This window comes from Pristiophorus japonicus, chromosome 3, assembly GCF_044704955.1.
Source record: "Pristiophorus japonicus isolate sPriJap1 chromosome 3, sPriJap1.hap1, whole genome shotgun sequence".
Classification (NCBI taxonomy): Eukaryota; Metazoa; Chordata; class Chondrichthyes; family Pristiophoridae; genus Pristiophorus; species Pristiophorus japonicus.
The window spans coordinates 95,667,345-95,686,035 of NC_091979.1; the positions used below are offsets into that span (position 1 = coordinate 95,667,345).

General features: G+C 44.3%; 1 protein-coding gene across 8 annotated transcripts in view; it reads right to left on the reverse strand.

The window, feature by feature from the left end:
- tanc1b (tetratricopeptide repeat, ankyrin repeat and coiled-coil containing 1b) overlaps nt 1–18,691 on the reverse strand; it is a 293,922-nt gene that overhangs the window by 45,947 nt on the left and 229,284 nt on the right. For all 8 annotated transcript variants that reach the window (XR_011592658.1, XM_070875588.1, XM_070875589.1 and 5 more), the window contains 4 exons: nt 16,058–16,665; nt 8,243–8,351; nt 3,626–3,748; nt 1,875–2,111 (listed from right to left, as the gene is read on the reverse strand). Coding sequence is in view for 7 of the 8 variants with exons in the window: in XM_070875588.1 (XP_070731689.1) it covers nt 1,875–2,111; nt 3,626–3,748; nt 8,243–8,351; nt 16,058–16,665 (1,077 nt within the window). In the remaining variant the exon portion in view is untranslated. The remainder of the gene's footprint in view (nt 1–1,874; nt 2,112–3,625; nt 3,749–8,242; nt 8,352–16,057; nt 16,666–18,691) is intronic.

Sequence of the window (18,691 nt, forward strand, 5' to 3'; positions counted from 1 at the left end):
GAGAGCCCCACTCATAGAAAGTACACTTAAATGCACTGTAGAAAGTTTGGCTTAGAGATGATGAGACGAAAGATAACTGCCCTGATTCGCTGCATTCACTCTCTACGTGGGCAGCTCCTCATTTGGAGCCATGATTTGCGGAATGATTCACGCACTGGGACATAAGGCTAATGCGGTTGCATCAGTTTGGTTCAGTAGGTAGCACTCGCCCAAGTCAGATAGCTGTCCTTTCAAGCCCCATGACAGATTAAGCACATAATTGATGCTGTCACTTCAATGCAGCATTGAGGGAGTGCCTCATTTGCCTTTTTAATGGATGTAAAAGATCCCATGAATTTGAGTAGGGATTTCCCCCAATGCCGTAGAGAACATTCCTTCTTCACCACCACCAAAAACAGATTATCTGGTCATTCATTTGCTGTTTGAGAGATCTTGTTGAAATGTGTTGCAATAAAATGGGAATGAGTCGCAAGATGCTTCAAAAATAATATTGCTGAATTATTTTTTTCCTAACTTGCAATCATAAGGCACAATAAATTGCTCCATTTGGCTTTTTATTTGCCTCTTGCTTGGATTTAACACTATCCTTAATTTCCCTTGTTAGCCACGGTTGAGTCACCTTCCCCGTTTTATTTTTAACTCCAGACAGGGATGTACAATTGCTGAAGTTCATCCATGTGATCTTTAAATGTTTGCCATTGCTTATCCACCGTCAACCCTTTCAGTATCCTTTGCCAGTCTATCCTAGCCAATTCACACCTCATACCTTCGAGTTACCTTTCCTTAAGTTCAGGACCATAGTTTCCGAATTAACTGTGTCACTCTCCATCTTAAGAATCCTACCATATTATGTTTACTCTTCCCCAAGGGGCCTCACACAAGGTTGCTAATTAGTCCCTTCTCATTACACATCACCCAGCCTAGGATGGCCAGCCCTCTAGTTGGTTCCTCGATATATTGGTCTAGAAAATCATCCCTAATACACTCCAGGAAATCCTCCTCCACCGCATTGCTACCAGTATGGTTAACCCAATAAATATGTAGGTTAAAGTCATCCATGATAACTGCTGTACCTTTATTGCACACATCCCTTATTTCTTGTTTGATGCTGTCCCCAATCTCACTACTACTGTTTGGTGGTCTGTACACAACTCTCACTAGCGTTTTCTGCCCTTTGGTGTTCCGCAGCTCCACCCATACCGATTCTACATCGTCCAGGCTAATGTCCCTCCTTACTATTCATTAATTTCCTCTTTAACCAGCAACTCCACCCCGCCTCCTTTTCCTCTCTGTCTATCCTTCCTAAATGTTGAATACCCCTGGATATTGAATTCCCAGCCTTGGTCACCCTGGAGCCATATCTCTGTTATGCCAATTACATCATACCTGTTAACTGCTGTCTGCGCAGTTAATTCGTCCACCTTATTCCGAATACTCCTCGCATTGAGGCACAGAGCCTTCAGACTTGTCTTTTTAGAATTTTGCTGTAATGTGGCCCTTTGTTTTTTGCCTTAGGTTTCTCTGCCCTCCACTTTTACTATTCTCCTTTCTATCTTTTGCTTCTGCCCCCATTCGACTTCCCCCGTCTCCCTGCATAGGTTCCCATCCCCCTGCCATGTTAGTTTAACTCCTCCCCAACAGCACTAGCAAACACTCCCCCTAGGACATTGGGTAGACTGGCTATCACTTGATTCCTCTTAAATACTGTAGCTTTTGATGTCTTGGGAACATCAACCCAAATGCAGAAAATCACCATTTAACGGACAAAAATATACACAGCACTTATGTTTGGTAATATGTTTAGTACTTAAATACACAGGTCTATTTTATGAATCTCCAATAAAGGTAACTGTGCAAGAGGCAAGCTTCTTTACCTTCGCTCCTTTCTTGCATAGAAGAGTCAAAATATTCAGGTGTCCTGCAGCTGCAGCATGAGAAAAGGGGGTAATGCCACTTTCAGAAATATGGTCAACTGAAGCTCCAAATTCAAGCAGCAGATTAACCATTTCCTGATGACCAAGGTGTGACTGAACACATAGGATGGGCGCATTGTTCAAGACCTCAGTTCGGTAGTTCACGCTGGCTCCTCCCAAAATCAACAATCGACTCACCTGCAATTTGTTATAGAAGTAGAAGAATATTACTCAAAAAAATCTGCTTTAATTATTCTACACTTATTTCAATGGAAATAAGATTACACCTGAAAGCAGTGAGAAAAAAATCTGAAATATTGCTGCATTAAAATATCTCCAAAACTGGCCCAGGGCACCTTGACTAGAAAGTGAAATGGGAGCAACGTTGGCAATCTCGAGCCAATTTTGCTTACAAATTCAGAGTGTTTTTTAAAAAATATAATCAAAACTACATGAGTGATCTTATTCGTGCTCTTCGGCATCACTCCACTTACTTGCAGATTTACAATTATGAAACTGAAGTCTTTACACTGATCATCCTATAGATACAAATTAGAATGCATTTGTAACAAATTAACCTCATCACCATTTAATTGAACTCTTGACTCAATCCACGTGGATCATGGCTAATGTTTCACCCTTCCTCTCAAATCTACTTTGACCACTGATACCTTCATGATAATCAACACTCCTCTGACTTCTGTCAGCAGTACTGAGGGCGTTGTCAGAGGTGCTGTTTTTTGGATGAGTCATTAAACCAAGGCCCCATCTACCTGTTCAAGTGAATGTAAAAGATCCTATTCAAAAAAAGGAGCAGGACCGTTCACCCAATGTTCTGACATCTCACTAATGTTTGAAGGGCCTTGCTGCTTTATTTTCCTACAAAACAACAATAACTTCACTTCAAAACAAATTCAATGGTTTTAAATAGCTATGAGATGTCCTGAGGATGTGAAAGGTGTTGTATAAATGCAAGTTGTAAAGAATTATATAGAATGTACAGCACCGAAACAAGCCATTTGGCCCAACTGGTTTATGCTCCACATGAGCCTACTCTCATCCCTCTTCTAACCTTCTAGTTCTTCCAGCCTCATGTATTTATCTATTTTTCTTAATTATAGTGGATATTAGCTCCAATCTACATATATGTTCCTGTCCAGAAACCTTACTTTCTGTCCCCCATCCAAACTCCCAAACCTTCAACCACATTTCTATACAACCAGCTCACATTTCTAGAATTTCTGTACTCAGCCACCAACTCTGCATAATTCAGTAGTTTCTTTCAGGCATATCTTTCCCAGCTAGCAAACTTCTGTTTACTTATCAAGGCAACAAGTTTACAGTTTTTCACAGAACAAACAAAATTGTGGAATGTAACCCTCAAAACACCAATGAAATCCAGGAATCGTATGCAATTAAAAGCATCATTTGATTTATTCAGCAGCCATACATGAACCCTTGTGTTGGTGATAAAATGCTAGTAAAAATTCCCTGTAAAAATTGAATTTGATTTAATCGCAAACTAATAGCCCTGTATATTAATCAATAACTCCATCATTAAGCCCATCTCAAGCCCCATGTCCAGTGCTGTTTGAATTCCGCAAAAGATATTCCTATTTCAGTAGGAAGTGAAAATGTTAATCTTTCCCAAAAGCATCATTTACAATATAGAAAAAACTGTAATGTCACTGCAACTACATAGATCCTCTTACCTTCACATTGGGCGTGTAAAGATTTCGTAAGGATGTGAGGGCAGCAGACAATCCATCACTGCTATAGCCTATCCATAGGGCTTGAAGGACACTAGAAGAGATTCCTGTCTTTTTGCTTAGGCCCTAACGATTAAGTTAAAAACACAAATCATTTATTTTCAATAGATATTGTTTTCTAAAGTTCTTAACCATCCTATTTAACATGTGTTTATTTAACATGTTAAAGCCCTGTTTAAAGATCACATGGATGAACGTCAACAATTGTACATCCCTGTCTGGAGTAAAAATAAAACGGGGAAGGCGGCTCAACCGTGGCTAACAAGGGAAATTAAGGATAGTGTTAAATCCAAGGAAGAGGCATATAAATTGGCTAGAAAAAGCAGCAAACCTGAGGACTGGGAGAAATTTAGAATTCAGCAGAGGAGGACAAAGGGTTTAATTAAGAGGGGGGAAATAGAGTATGAGAGGAAGCTTGCCGGGAACATAAAAACTGACTGCAAAAGCTTCTATAGATATGTGAAGAGAAAAAGATTAGTGAAGACAAACGTAGGTCCCTTGCAGTCAGATTCAGGTGAATTTATAATGGGGAACAAAGAAATGGCAGACCAGTTGAACAAATACTTTGGTTCTGTCTTCACGAATAAAGACACAAATAACCTTCCGGAAATACTAGGGGACCAAGGGTCTAGTGAGAAGGAGGAACTGAAGGATATTCTTATTAGGTGGGAAATTGTAAACTGTGTTAGGGAAATTGATGGGATTGAAGGCCAATAAATCCCTGGGGCCTGATAGTCTGCATCCCAGAGTACTTAGAGAAGTGGCCCTAGAAATAGCAGATGTATTGGTGATCATTTTCCAACAGTCTATCAACTCTGGATCAGTTCCTATGGACTGGAGGGTAGCAAATGTAACACCACTTTTTAAAAAAGGAGGGAGTGAGAAAACGGGTAATTATAGACCAGTTAGCCTGACAGCTGCAGTGGGAAAAATGTTGGAATCAATTGTTAAAGATGAAATAACAGCGCATTTGGAATGCAGTGACAGGATCGGTCCAAGTCAGCATGGATTTATGAAAGGGAAATCATGCTTGACAAATCTTCTGGAATTTTTTTTTGAGGATGTAACTAGTAGAGTGGACAAGGGAGAACCAGTGGATGTGGTGTATTTGGACTTTCAAAAGGCTTTTGACAAGGTTCCACTCAAGAGATTGGGTGTGCAAAATTAAAGCACATGGTATTGGGGGTAATGTACTGACGTGGATAGAGAACTGGTTGGCAGACAGAAAGCAGAGTCTCGGAATAAACGGGTCCATTTCAGAATGGCAGGCAGTGACTAGTGGAGTGCCGCAGGGCTCACTGCTGGGACCCCAGCTATTTACAATATACATTAATGATTTGGATGAAGGAATTTAGTGTAATATCTCCAAGTTTGCAGATGACACTAAACTGGGTGGCAGTGTGAGTTGTGAGGAGGACACGAAGAGGCTGCAGAGTGACTTGGACAGGTTAGGTGAGTGGGAAAATGCAGTATAATGTGGATAAATGTGAGGTTATCCACTTTGGTGGCAAAAACACGAAGGCAGAATATTATCTGAATGGTGGCAGATTAGGAAAGGGGGAGGTGTAACGAGACCTGGGTATCATGGTTCATCAGTCATTGAAAGTTGTCATGCAGGTACAGCAGGCAATGAAGAAAGGAAATGGTATGTTGGCCTTCATAGCTAGGGGATTTGAGTATAGGAGCAGGGAGGTCTTACTGCAGTTGTACAGGGCCTTGGTGAGGCCTCACCTGGAATATTGTGTTCAGTTTTGGTCTCCTAATCTGAGGAAGGACGTTCTTGCTATTGAGGGACTGCAGCAAAGGTTCACCCGACTGATTCCAGGGATGGCAGGACTGACATATGAGGAGAGACTGGATCGACTGGGCCTGTATTCACTGGAGTTTAGAAGGATGAGAGGGGATCTCATAGAAACATATAAAATTCTGACGGGACTGGACAGGTTAGATACAAGAAGCATGTTCCCGATGTTGGGGAAGTCCAGAACCAGGGGACAAGGGGTAAGCCATTTAGGACTGAGATGAGGAGAAACTTCTTCACTCAGAGTTGTTAACCTGTGGAATTCCCTACCGCAGAGAGTTGTTGATGCCAGTTCATTGGATATATTCAAAGAGAGAGTTAGATATGGCCCTTACGGCTAAAAGGATCAAGGGGTATGGAGAGAAAGCAGGAAAGGGGTACTGAGGTGGATGATCAGCCATGATCTTATTGAATAGTGGTGCAGGCTCGAAAGGCCAAATGGCCTACTCCTGCACCTATTTTCTATGTTTCATCTTCCCCAATAGCTGTGAACCAAAGCCACTGAAGTTGTGATTTCAGCTTGCGTTAAGAAACCTGCAGGGCTGTTCTGTCTGTAGTCAGTCAGTAAACCTGGATTTAGCATGGGAAGTTAAGCTAATTGTGTGAAGGTGGTGTTCGTGGAGCCCAAGATATTTTGTGAAACACAAATCTTAGAAGCACTATCTCTAAATCTAGAGATATCATGTGCTTCCAACATACATGCCACGCATCAACATTTGATGCTAACAGTCAGTGTTTTGGGAGTTCAGTCCACATGTCAATGTTTGCTGACAAAATTAGGGAAGATAGGGTGCATCTCCCATCATAGCCGCTCGGGTCCTGATGTTAATGAGTGAATCTAGCCTCTGTGAATTATGTATGGAAATTCTAGCCAGGAGAGGGGAAAGGGGCAATGGATGGCAATGTTGGAGAGAGGTCAAAAGCTGAGACCAATGAAACAGGAGAGAAGTTGGAAGCAGCGAGTGTCAACTTGAACTGGAGGGAAAAAAAGAGTACCAGCTTAAACAGGAAGCAAGAGAGAACAATGCTAGATTGAAATAGGATATTTAAGAGTAGTTGAACTAGATTTGAAGGAAAAAAGAATGACGAGATGAATTGAAGGGGACAGAAGAGTGTTCCATTGAATTGGGGTGAGGGGGGAGCGGAGAGGCAGAAGAATGCCACTATGAACTCGGAGAGTTGGAAGAGGAGATGGTGTATCTGTGAAAGGGTAGGGAGTTGGATGAGGTGCAGTGTTTCTGTGAACTGGGATGGGGTAGCAGAAACTGAATGTGGGAAAATGGCCCATATCCCAAGAATGAAGCAAAAAAAGTAAATATTGGGGAAGTGATGGTCTACTTGGTCTGTTGCAAATCTAAATATCACACTATTCTTAGATTTAAAACCTATCAATTGTAAAGTATAAAAATGGCTGATTTTAACTGCCTCTGCCCAGCATAAATGAGTAGCTAGCGGCTGGATAATGGTATTGGTTCACTTACGATGGTGTTCCAGCCGCTGCCATTTTAGATAGGGTCCATAAAGGGACTGCTAGATATTGCTCAAAAAATCCAAAGACATTGTTAACTTTGTGGGGCCAGGAGGAGCAAAAATACTCCAGCCACATCACCGCCCCCACCTCCCCACTCCCCAGCCCTACCCAACTCTCCCTGAGATTACCTTCCCCCTCCCCTAACTGCAGATTCTGACTGTCGGCCAGCTGGATCCACACAGCAGCCAGCTCATTTCTTGCTTTCTCCAACCAGTGAGCTGTCTCAGAATGACGTTTTGGCACACGCAGCTTTCCGGCTACCTGCAAATGAGGCCTGGCTCTCAAAAAGCCTTTGGCCTCACAGCAGTTCCAACAGACGAGCTTACGTGAATGTATCATTTTTAATATAAAATTCCCTCTTCACTGTTGAAATGTACTACCAATGATGTTCCTGAAAAATTTGCACTTCACTGTTTCATGCACAAATTTCTCTCCCCTCCAATACAAATGCAGGAATGTTGCGTATATCTATTTTCCACATGTTGGTTTATAATCAGGGACATTTGCGAATTGTCAGGTTTTTGAGGATCATCAGTTTTTCTTAAGTTGTACTGCCAGCTACTGGAACAGCTTCCCAGAGTTGTACTGTACTGCAATTTATTTTCCAGTCAATCTTTTAAAATTGTGAGACATCAGAGCTACCAACATTTGATCTCCTTGATGTCTCACGTTGTAGTTCTAACTTTACAGACTTTGAGGTGGCAGAGGTACACCAGAGAGTTTACAGTTCTGATTCTGCAGGATATTGCACAACTCAAGTTGGTTTTCTTGATCAAAAGAAATGAAAAAGCTAATACAGGAAGTGGCCTGACACATCCAACTAATCAATAAGCTCCCAATTATTTGCTAATTTTAATTATCCACCATGAGGGAGATCTCTTCATTCTGAGGAGAAAATTAGGTTTTCCTCAATATCCACATACAGGGTACCACTATTTTCTCTGCATTGCTATGGGAAGCTTGCTGAACAGGATGACCCCAGAAAATTATATATGCAGGACATAAAGTACCATGTGCAACAATTCCTTTGAATGGATAGACCTTCTTATATATTTAGGATTCCCCAACTGATAAATAAAAAAGTTCCTTAAACATAAGACTTTAAGTTGTGCTCTTGTGGTCTTCTGTAAGCTTAAATTATGTATCTGGAATATAATACAACATTTAAGTTATGTAGAACGCTCTGCTTTTCTTTTTATAAGATGAATTAAATAGGATCTGTATTTACCTTGAAAATATGCGCTTTCAGTATGTGATGGCCAAATTCTACTGTCTGCTGTCGGTTTAGTTTTCCTTCTTGGCGAGAGAACATGAATGCCATAAGAGCATGTCCATTCCTGATGGAGAACAGGAATTAAGAAATCAAAGTTGTAATTGTTCGTTTAAAAAAGCTATAATATTTTACAGCTCTTAACCGATACCTTCAATTCAGCATTCTACCTCTGACAATCCTGTGCCATGTATGTAGTCACCATAGTTGTCATTGCTCAAAGCCTCCCTGATAAAGTGCAACATCCCCACCGACACCTGGGAGTCCCTGGCCAAACACCGTCATAAGTGGAGGAAGTGCATCCGGGAGGGCGCAGAGCGCCTCGAGTCTCATCGCCGAGTGCATGCAGAAAACAAGCGCACGCAACGAAAAGAACGTGCGGCAAACCTGTCCCACCCTCCCTTACCCTCAACGACTGTGTGTCCCACCTGTGGCAGGGACTGTGGCTCTCGTATTGGACTATTCAGCCACCTAAGGACTCATTCTAAGAGTGGAAGCAAGTCTTCCTCGATTCCGAGGGACTGCCTATGACATTGCTAAGGAGTTCAGTACTGCATTGGAGGAGGGTAAATAGAGGAGGGTAAATAAGTATGGTGGAAATGTACTTCTTTTTTTAAAGATACAATGCTACTGGGTACTTCAATCGAACATAACATACAACACTATGGTTTCAAAAACATTTCCCTTTCTCAAGAAAAGATTGAAGAAAATATCAATTTATTTTTCCAAGTGATTTAAACTTAGCTGAAGGTGGATTCATTCTGTTTTCCATGTCAATCAGCAAGCACATCCCTTCAGCATTGTGGTTGCAAATTTAGTAAAAAAAAGTCTGAACCATTTGTGGGGCTTGAAGGTTTTTTTCTTTAAAAACCTAAAAACTTCAAAATTATTTAAATAATAAACTTCTGAGGTAAAGTTTGCTTGTCGATGGGAACTTATGATTAAAAGTTGTTTGCCAGAAACTTATCAATTGCGTATTAAGTACTTTAGGATACAAAGTAAAGACAGGTCAGAGAAAGCAATGGATGGGATTCTTGAAGTCCAAAAGGAGCTGTTTAAGATAAACAAGTGGGACACCGACAGTCCAAAAGGGCAGTTTATATCCCATTCTCCTGAGCTCTGCTCCCCTAAGGCTGCTAGGCCTATCTCCTCAATACTGTCAGATCCCAGCAAACTATCCAACACCGTCAGACTCTGTTCCCATAGTACTCCTAGTCTTTTCTTCATCAGTCCTTCTGGACCAAGATTTCTCTACCCAAGATTTCCTGTCCACTCCCAAATGCTGGGGCTCCATCTCAGTACCCTCAAACTCAGACTGCTTTCCCAATGCTCGCAGATCGCAGAACTCCATTCCCAGTCATGCAATATTGCAAGATCTATCCCAGTGTTCCCAGAATCCCTATCCGTTTCTAGACAGCAGTACCTTCCAGTCCCTTGGACACCCTTCAGGAGCAGGAGTATACCATTCAGCTCCTTGAGCCTGCTCCGCCATTCAATATCATGGCTGATCTGATCATAGACTCAGCTCCACCTTCCTGCCCACTCCCTATATCCCCTTATCGTTTGAATAAATTTAAGACAGAAATAGACAGTTTCTTAATATCCTGGCTTCCACAGCTGAGGCAGCGAATTCCACAGAGTGACAACCCTCAGAGAAGAAATTTCTCCTCATCTCTGTTTTAAATGGGCAGCCCCTTATTCTAAGATCATACCCTCTAGTTCTAGTTTCCCCCATCAGTGGAAACATCCTCTCTGCATCCACCTTGTCAAGCCCCTCATAATCTTATACGTTTCGATAAGGTCACCTCTCATTCTTCTCAATTCCAATGAGTAGAGGCCCAACCTACTCAACCTTCCCTCATAAGTCAACCCCCTCATCCCCAGAATCAACCTAGTGAACCTTCTCTGAACTGCCTCCAAACAAGTATATCCTTTCATAAATATGGAAACCAAAACTGCACGCAATATTCTAGGTGTGGCCTCACCTTATATAGCTGTAGCAAGACTTCCCTGCTTTAAACTCCATCCCCTTTGCAATAAAGGCCAAGATACCATTGGCCTTCCCGATCACTTGCTGTACCTGCATACTATCCTTTTGTGTTTCATGCACAAAAGGATAGTATGCAGTCTGATGAACCTTCATTGTACTACCTCAATGGCAAGTATATCTTTCCTTAGGTAAGGAGACCAAAACTGTACACAATACTCCAGTGCAGACTCACCAGGGCCCTATATAATTGCAGTCTTTACTCTTATACTTAAATCCTCTTCTAATAAAGGCTTTCTTAATTGCTTGCTGTACCTGCATGTTCGTGTACAAGAACACTCAGGTCCCTCTGAACACCATTTAAAAATACTATGCTTTTCTATTTTTCCCACCAAAGTGGATAACTTCACATTTCGCCACATTATGGGGTCAAGTTTCAGCCCGAGTTGCTCCTATTTTTTTGAAGCAACTAGTTTAGAATGGAGTATCTTAGAAATTGCAATTCTCGGCATTTGATTGGTCTAGTTCCAGTGAGTTAAAACTGTTTCATTTTAGAACAGATTTTTTTTCAAAAGGAGGCGTGTCCAGCCACTTACGCCTGTTTTGCAAGTTTAGGCAGCGAAAATTTACTCCAAACTAACTTAGAATGGAGTAAGTGTAGATTTTGGTACGCTCAGAAAAACCTTGCCTACACTTAGAAAATCAGACGTAAGGGAGGATGGGTGGAGTGGGGGGGGTGGGGGAGGAGGAATTTACAAACATGAAACACATCACTTTTACAAATGAAGAGCCATCATCAATAATAAATGATAAATAAATCAATAAATCAACTAATAAATCAATCCAAAAAAATAAAAAATAATTTTTTTTTTTAAATCAATAAATAAAAAATTACGTATCTACTCACCAACTGCTGCACCGGGAGCCCTCCAACAGCATGCTTGGACGGCCCCCCCCCCCCCCAGTGTGTGTGTGTCTCTCTCTCTGTCTGCCTGCATCAGTGTCTGTGTTTCTGACAGCGAGGGGAGGGGAGGGGGAGAGAGGGAGGGGGGGGGGGGGAAGAGGAGAGGGAGGGGAGAGGGGAGAGGGGAGAGGGAGAGGGGGGAGGGGAGAGGGAGTGGGAGGGGGGGGGAGAAAGAGAGGAGAGGGAGTGGGGGGGGGGGAAGAGAGGAGAGGGAGTGGGGGGGGAGAGAGTGGGGGGGGAGAGAGGAGAGGGAGTGGGGGGGGGGAGAGAGGAGAGGGAGTGGGGGGGGGGGAGAGAGGAGAGGGAGTGGGGGGGGGGGGAGAGAGGAGAGGGAGTGGGGGGGGAGGAGAGAGGAGAGGGAGAGGGGGGGGAGGAGAGAGGAGAGGGAGAGGGGGGGGAGAGAGGAGAGGGAGAGGGGGGGGGAGAGAGGAGAGGGAGAGGGGGGGGAGAGAGAGGAGAGGGAGAGGGGGGGGAGAGAGAGGAGAGGGGAGAGAGAGGAGAGGGAGGAGAGGGGAGAGAGAGGAGAGGGAGGAGGGGGGGAGAGAGAGGGGGGGAAGAGAGGAGAGGGAGGAGGGAGAAGAGAGGAGAGGGAGAGGCGGGGGGGGGGGGGAGAAGAGAGGAGAGGGAGGAGGGGGGGGAATAGAGTGGAGAGGAAGCGGGGGGAAAGAGGAGAGGGAGCAGGGGGGGAGAGAGGAGAGGAGGAAGCGGGGGGGGGGGGAAAGAGAGGAGGGGGGAAAGAGAGGAGGGGGGGGAAAGGGGAGAGCGGCGTGGGAGGGAGGGGGAAGGGGAGGGAGGGAGGGAGGGAGGGAGGGAGGAGAAAAGGAGAGGGAGATGGAGGAGAGGCTGAATGGGCCCGGCCGACGAGAAGCAGCCGGGCCGAAGACTTCGGGCGGGGCCCGTCCCCAGCAAGGTTCTGGGCGGGCGGGCGGGCACCGCCGAAGACGTGGAGAGAGAGCAGACCGGACCTGAAGGGTGGTGGGGGGGGGGGGCCAGAACGGAGCGGGAGCTTGGGGGCAGAAGGGCCGGAACGGAGCGGGAGCTTGGGGGGAGGAGGGCGCGCGGCAGGCAGCGGAGCGGGAGTTGAACTGGGGTGCGGGAGAGAGCAGAGTTGGGGGTAGACGGAGAGAGCCAGAGGGAGCAGGAGCTGAACGGGGGGGGGGCGGCGGGGGGGACAGAGCCGGAGCCAGAGCAGGAGCTGGAGGACGGAGGTGCAGTCCGATCTTCGCCGCCCCAGTGAGCCCATTCCGCCAGGGCTAGGGACGGTGTGCTTCAGGCCCCTCCTACACAGTTTCGGGCACCTGGAGCTACTGCACATGCGCACACATTGTAGCGCGCATGTGCAGAGGTCCCGGCACTGCTGCGCCGAGGGCCTGGATCGACCTGAGGGAGGGGAGAATACCGAGGTAAGTTTTCAGCGCGGAAATTAGGCATGGCTTGTGGGGCTGCGCCGTTCTAGGTGCGGCCCGAAACTTGACCCCTATATTCCATTTACTATGTTCTTGCCCACTCACTTAGCCTGTCTATATCCCTTTGAAGTCTCTTTGCATCCTCCTGACAACTTACATTCCCACCTAGCTTTGTATCATCAGAAAACATGGATATGTTACATTTGGTCCCCTCATCTAAATCATTCGAGCTTATATATTACACACACTTGAAATATAGATACAAACCCACACGTGTATAGATTAACACACATACATCTACACACAGATATACAAACACCGATATACATGATTACATAGGATATGACACAAACAGGCAATTCGGCCCAACCAGTCCATGCCAGTGTTTACGCTCCACTCGAGCCCCTCCCATCTTTCCTCATCTAAATCTATCAGCATAACCCTCTATTCCCTTCTTCCTCATATGCTTGTCTAGCCTCCACTTAAATGCATCTATACTATTCGCTTCAACCATTCCCTGTGGTAGCAAGTTCCACATTCTCACCACTCTGAGTAAAGAGATCTCTTCTGAATTCCCTATTGGATTTCTTGGTGACTATCTTATATTCATGGCCTCTAATTATGCTCTTTCCCAGAAGTGGAAATATTCCCTCTGTATCCGCTCTATCAAACCATTTCATAATTTTAAAGGCCTTTATTCGGCCACCCTTCAGCCTTCTTTTTTCAAGAGAAAAGAGACTCAGCCTGTTCATCCTTTCCTGATATGTATACCCTCACATTTCTGGTATCCTCTTTGTAAATCTTCTCTGCACCCTCTCCAGTGCCTCGATATCCTTTTTATATGGTGTGATCTAACACCAAGGTTCGATACAGGTTTAGCATAACTTCCTTTTTTTTCCAATTCTATACCTCTAGAAATAAACCCTAGTGCTTGGTTTGATTTTCTTATGGCCTTGCTAACCTGTGTCGCAACTTTTAGTGATTTGTGTATTTGTACTCTGAGGTCTCTTTGTTCCTCTACTCCACCTGGACTCGCACCCTCCAAGTAATAAGTGACCTTTCTATTCTTCCTACCAAAATGTAATACCTCACATTTATCTGTGTTGAACTTCATTTGCTAATCATATGCCCATTCTGCAAGTTTATTAATGCCTTCCTGTAATTTTTTTTGCAGTCTCCCTCCCCCTCCCCCAAATTTGTCATCCACAAATTTAGAAATTGTGTTTTTGATTCCAAAATCTAAATCGTTAAATATAAATTGTGAGCAACAGTGGTCCCAACACTGATCCTTGTGGAACACCATTACCCACCTTCTGCCACTGTGAATAGCTACATTTTACCCATACTCTCTGCTTTCTCTCTTGAAGCCAGCTAGCTATCCATTCTGCTACTTGTCACCTGACTCCACATTCTCTGTATACACCTTGTTGAGCCCCCTCATTATCTTATAAGTTTCAATAAGATCACCTCTCATTCTTCTGAACTCCAATGTGGATAGGCCTGACCTACTCAATCTATCCTCATAAGTCAACCCCTTCATCTCCGGAATCAACCTAGTGAACCTTCTCTGAACGGCCTCCAATGCAAGTATATCCTTCCTTAAATACGGAGACCAAAACTGTCGCAGTACTCCAGGATGTGGCCTCACCAATACTCTGTACAATTGTAGCAGGACTTCTCTGCTTTTATACTCTATCCCCCTTACAAAAAATTTCTTGCAGCGAAAGTAAAAAGCCCATGGGATCCAGCGCAAAGTGGCAAGTAGGATCCAAAATTGGCTCAGAGGCAGGAAGCAAAGGGTAATGGTTGATGGATGTTTTTGTGACTGGAAGGCTGTATCCAGTGGGGTTCCGCAGGGCACGTTGCTGGGTTCCTTGCATTTTGTGGTATATATCAATGACTTGGATTTGAATGTTGGGGGTATGATTAAGAAGTTTGCAGATGACACTAAAATAGGCTGTGTGGTTGATAATGAAGAAAGCTGCGGATTGCAGGAAGATATCAATATACTGGTCAGATGGGTGGAAAAAGTGGCAAATGGAATTCAATCCGGATAAGTGCAAGGTAATGTATTTGGAGGGGTCGAACAAGGCAAGGGAATACACATTAAATGGTACGACACTGAAAAGTGTAGAGGAACAAAGGGTCCTTGGAGTGCAGGTCTACAAATCCCTAAAGGTAGCAGGCCAGGTAGATAAGGTGGTTAATACTTGCCTCTATTAGTCAAGGCATCGAATATAAGAGCATGGAGGTTATGCTTGAATTGTATAAAACACTGGTTAGGCCGCAGCTGGAGTACTGCGTGCAGTTCTGGTCACCACATTACAGGAAAGATGCGATTGCACTGGAAAGGGTGCAGAGAAGATTTACAAGAATGTTGCCTGGACTGGAGAATTTTGGCTATGAGAAAAGATTGGAGATGCTGGGTCTGTTTTCTTTGGAACAGAGAAGGCTGAGGGGAATCCTGATTGAGGTATATAAAATTATGAGGGGCCTGGATAGAGTGGATAGGAAAGACCGGTTTCCCTTGGTAGAGGGGTCAACAACCAGGGGACATAGATTTAAAGTAATTGGAGGGAGGTTTAGGAGGAGATATATGGGGAAATTATTCACCCAGGGGGTAGTGGGGGTCTGGAACTCACTGCCTGAAAGGGTGGTAGAGGCAGAAACCCTAATCACATTTAAAAAATACTTGGATGTGCACTTAAAGTGCCGTAACCTACAGGGCTACGGATCAAGAGCAGGAAAGTGGGATTAGGCTGGATAGCTCTTGGTCGGCCGGCGCATGGTGGGCCGAAATGGCCTCCTTCCGTGCTGTAAGTTTCTATGATTCTATGACATCTTACAGCCCTCCTCTGCCAAATTTCTAACTTTTGTATTGGTGTGGGACATATACAAAATCAGCCATGATCTTATTGAATGGTGGTACAGGCTCAAAGGGCCGAATGAACTACTCCTGCACCTATTTTCTATGTTTCTAAAATGAGATGCAGCAGCCTCACCCTATTTCCTCGTCAGCATGTCCAAAACTGCCTCCAATAGACATCACAGGATGTTACAAGGAAGCATTGTATGGGAAGTGGGAAAATTGGGAAACTGCTAACAGTTTTTTGTCTATAGAAATTTGCTGCAAGAAATTTATTGGAGCTCAACTCACTGAAATTTAACCTGTTGGCTTCCTGTTTCTTTTTAAATAAATAGTCAATTGTGGTTTCCCTTCCCAGTAATAATCTCAGTATTTAAAAAATAGTCTCATTTTTGGAATGGGCAATAAATTAGTGCTCACTAATCTGCTGTCAGGAAGAAAGGCAAATTTGTTTGAAATAAATGGATAAAAATGAACAAAGTAAATCTTGGGTTGTAAATCAATCTAAACATGTAATGTAGGAGTTGCTTTAAAATTCAAATGCACCAACCTTGGGTCACAAAGAAAGTCCATGTTTTCACCATCTGCTCTCCAAACAAGCCACTCTCTAAAGGATGGATGGCAAAACATTCGTGTTTTGTCCCTTCGTTTGTTCAGAAAACATGAAAGGCCCTCCATCCTTTGCTGGAAGTCCCCCCACTCCAATTCACCCTTCACACAGCCAGCATTTATTGCTTGGAAAATCTGCTCATCTGTCAGTGGATGAAGGGATGCCAAGGCTACATTCAACACAGGAAGGGCCTTTTCAAAGGAAGTATGTGTTAGAAACTTCATGTTGCATTGTAGAAGGTACAGTTCTGACAGGGACACAGGAACTACCTTGTAGCTTGCACTCTTAATAACCAAATGACCCTTTTCAAACAAATCCAGGGTCAACTTCAAATATAGATAAGATCCTTGGCTGCGCATGATAAGATGGTTGCTGACTTTGCTGACTGTGATGGTGTCAGTTTTTCCACTCAAAGATATGTTACTGAGTATGCCATGACTACTGTTAATTCTGTGATGGATGTATGCATTCAGATCCTGGTTAATGTCTTCGTTCGCTGGGAAATCATCGAGAGAGATTTTGACAAATGGAAGCCGACTTGTGATCTCCTATAGGAAACAAAATATTTTTTAATATTGAGGCAAATGGAAATCAGAATAAAAGATGTAAATATTCCAAATCTTAGCTCAAATCCTTTTATTATTGCTAAAACATTTCTGCATACAATTTTACTTTGTTTTATTCAACATTCTATAATTTGGTAACTTTCTCTGCTTCAGTATTTTTAAAACAACTAATATTAGTTATGAAGTTTAAATTAGTGACACTTGATGCACTTATAGGAGACAAATATATGTTTTAGAAATTATGGGCTATTTGATGGCGTTTTAAGTGTTAAAAGATACCATACAGCCCATTAATTGCCCCTAAGCAATTTCAGCTCATAAGATCTTTATAGAATGAAATGGTTTCTGACCTGTCGAGTGTCTTGTTACATAGTTTATCCCCACCCCCCCCCTCATTTATTTTGATAATTTATTTCTTAACACCTTGAACTTTATCTTGCATGAATTGTCTAAATTTAAAGTGACATGACTGAAGGATTTTTTTCTAAATGAATGTAGTTATATAGGGCCCAAGTTTCCACAAGAAATTTCGCGCCTAAAAAAATCCTCGGTATTCTCCACCTAATTACAGGTCCTCTGGCTCTCGGCGCAGCCAGCACGAGCTGTGGGGGGGGGCGGAGCCAGATCCCGGCGCTGAAAACAGTGCCGTGACCTCTGCACATGCGTGCTACAGTCGGCACGCAAGTGCAGTAGCTCCAGGCGCCGAACTGTGTGGGAGGGGCCCGAAGCACGCAGCCCCTAGCCCTGGCTGAATGGCCTCACTGGGGCTGCGTGAAGAAGGCTCCTCCCACGGCCTGCCCCCGACAACCGCTCCCCCCCCCCCGCCGACCAGACCCGACCCGACACCCGCTCTCCCCCCCCGCCGATCAGACCCGACCCGGCACCAGCGCCCCCCCCGACCCGACCCCTCCCTCTCTCTCTCCCTCCCTCCCTCCTCTCTTCCCCCTCTCTCTCCCTCTCCCTCCCCCCCTCTCTCTCTCCCTCCCTCCCTCCCCCCCTCTCTCTCTCCCTCCCTCCCCCCCTCTCTCTCTCCCTCCCTCCCCCCCTCTCTCTCTCCCTCCCTCCCCCCCTCTCTCTCTCCCTCCCTCCCCCCCTCTCTCTCTCTCCCTCCCTCCCCCCCTCTCTCTCTCTCCCTCCCTCCCCCCCTCTCTCTCTCCCTCCCTCCCCCCCTCTCTCGCTCCCTCTCCCCCTCCCGCTCAGCGGCACGAATGGCTGCAGAATTCTCCCTGGCTGAAGCACTTTCACACAGGTAGGAAGATGGTTTATTTAATCTTTTCTTGGCTTATAAATGTTTATTCAGGTTGGATTTATTTGTATAATAGGTGTAGAAGTATAAATAAGGATTTATTGTCGAATTTAATGAGTTCCCTTCCCCACCTCGTTCTGGACGCCTAATTTGTAACCTGCGCCTGATTTTTTAATGTGTAGAACAGGTTTTTTCAGTTCTACAAAAATCTTCACTGGCTCCATTCTACTTTAGTTTGGAGTACATTTTCACTGTGGAAACTTTCAAATCAGGCGTCAGTGGCCGGACACGCCCCCTTTTGAAGAAAAAATTCTGTTCTAAACTAGAACTGTTCTACCTGACTAGAACTGCAGAAAAAAAAATGTGGAGAATTGCGATTTCTAAAATAGTCCGTTCTCCACCAGTTGCTCCTAAAAATCAGGCGCGAATCATGTGGAAACTTGGGCCCATAGTGTATTTCATGTCCTTATAACATCTCAAACCTCTTCACAGGCAATGAAATACTTTTGAAGTGTCATCGCTGTTAAGTAGGCAGTCAATTTGCGCACATAAGAAGTTGTTTCCCCTAGCTGGAGAGTCTAGAACTCAGGGTCATAGTCTCAGGATAAGGGGTCAGCCATTTAAGACTGAGATTAGGAGGAATTTCTTCATTCAGAGGGTTGTGAACCTTTGGAATTTTCTTTCCCAAAAGGCTGCGGATGCTGAGTCATTGAGTATATTCAAGGCTGAGATAGATAGATTTTTGCATTCCAGGAGAATCAA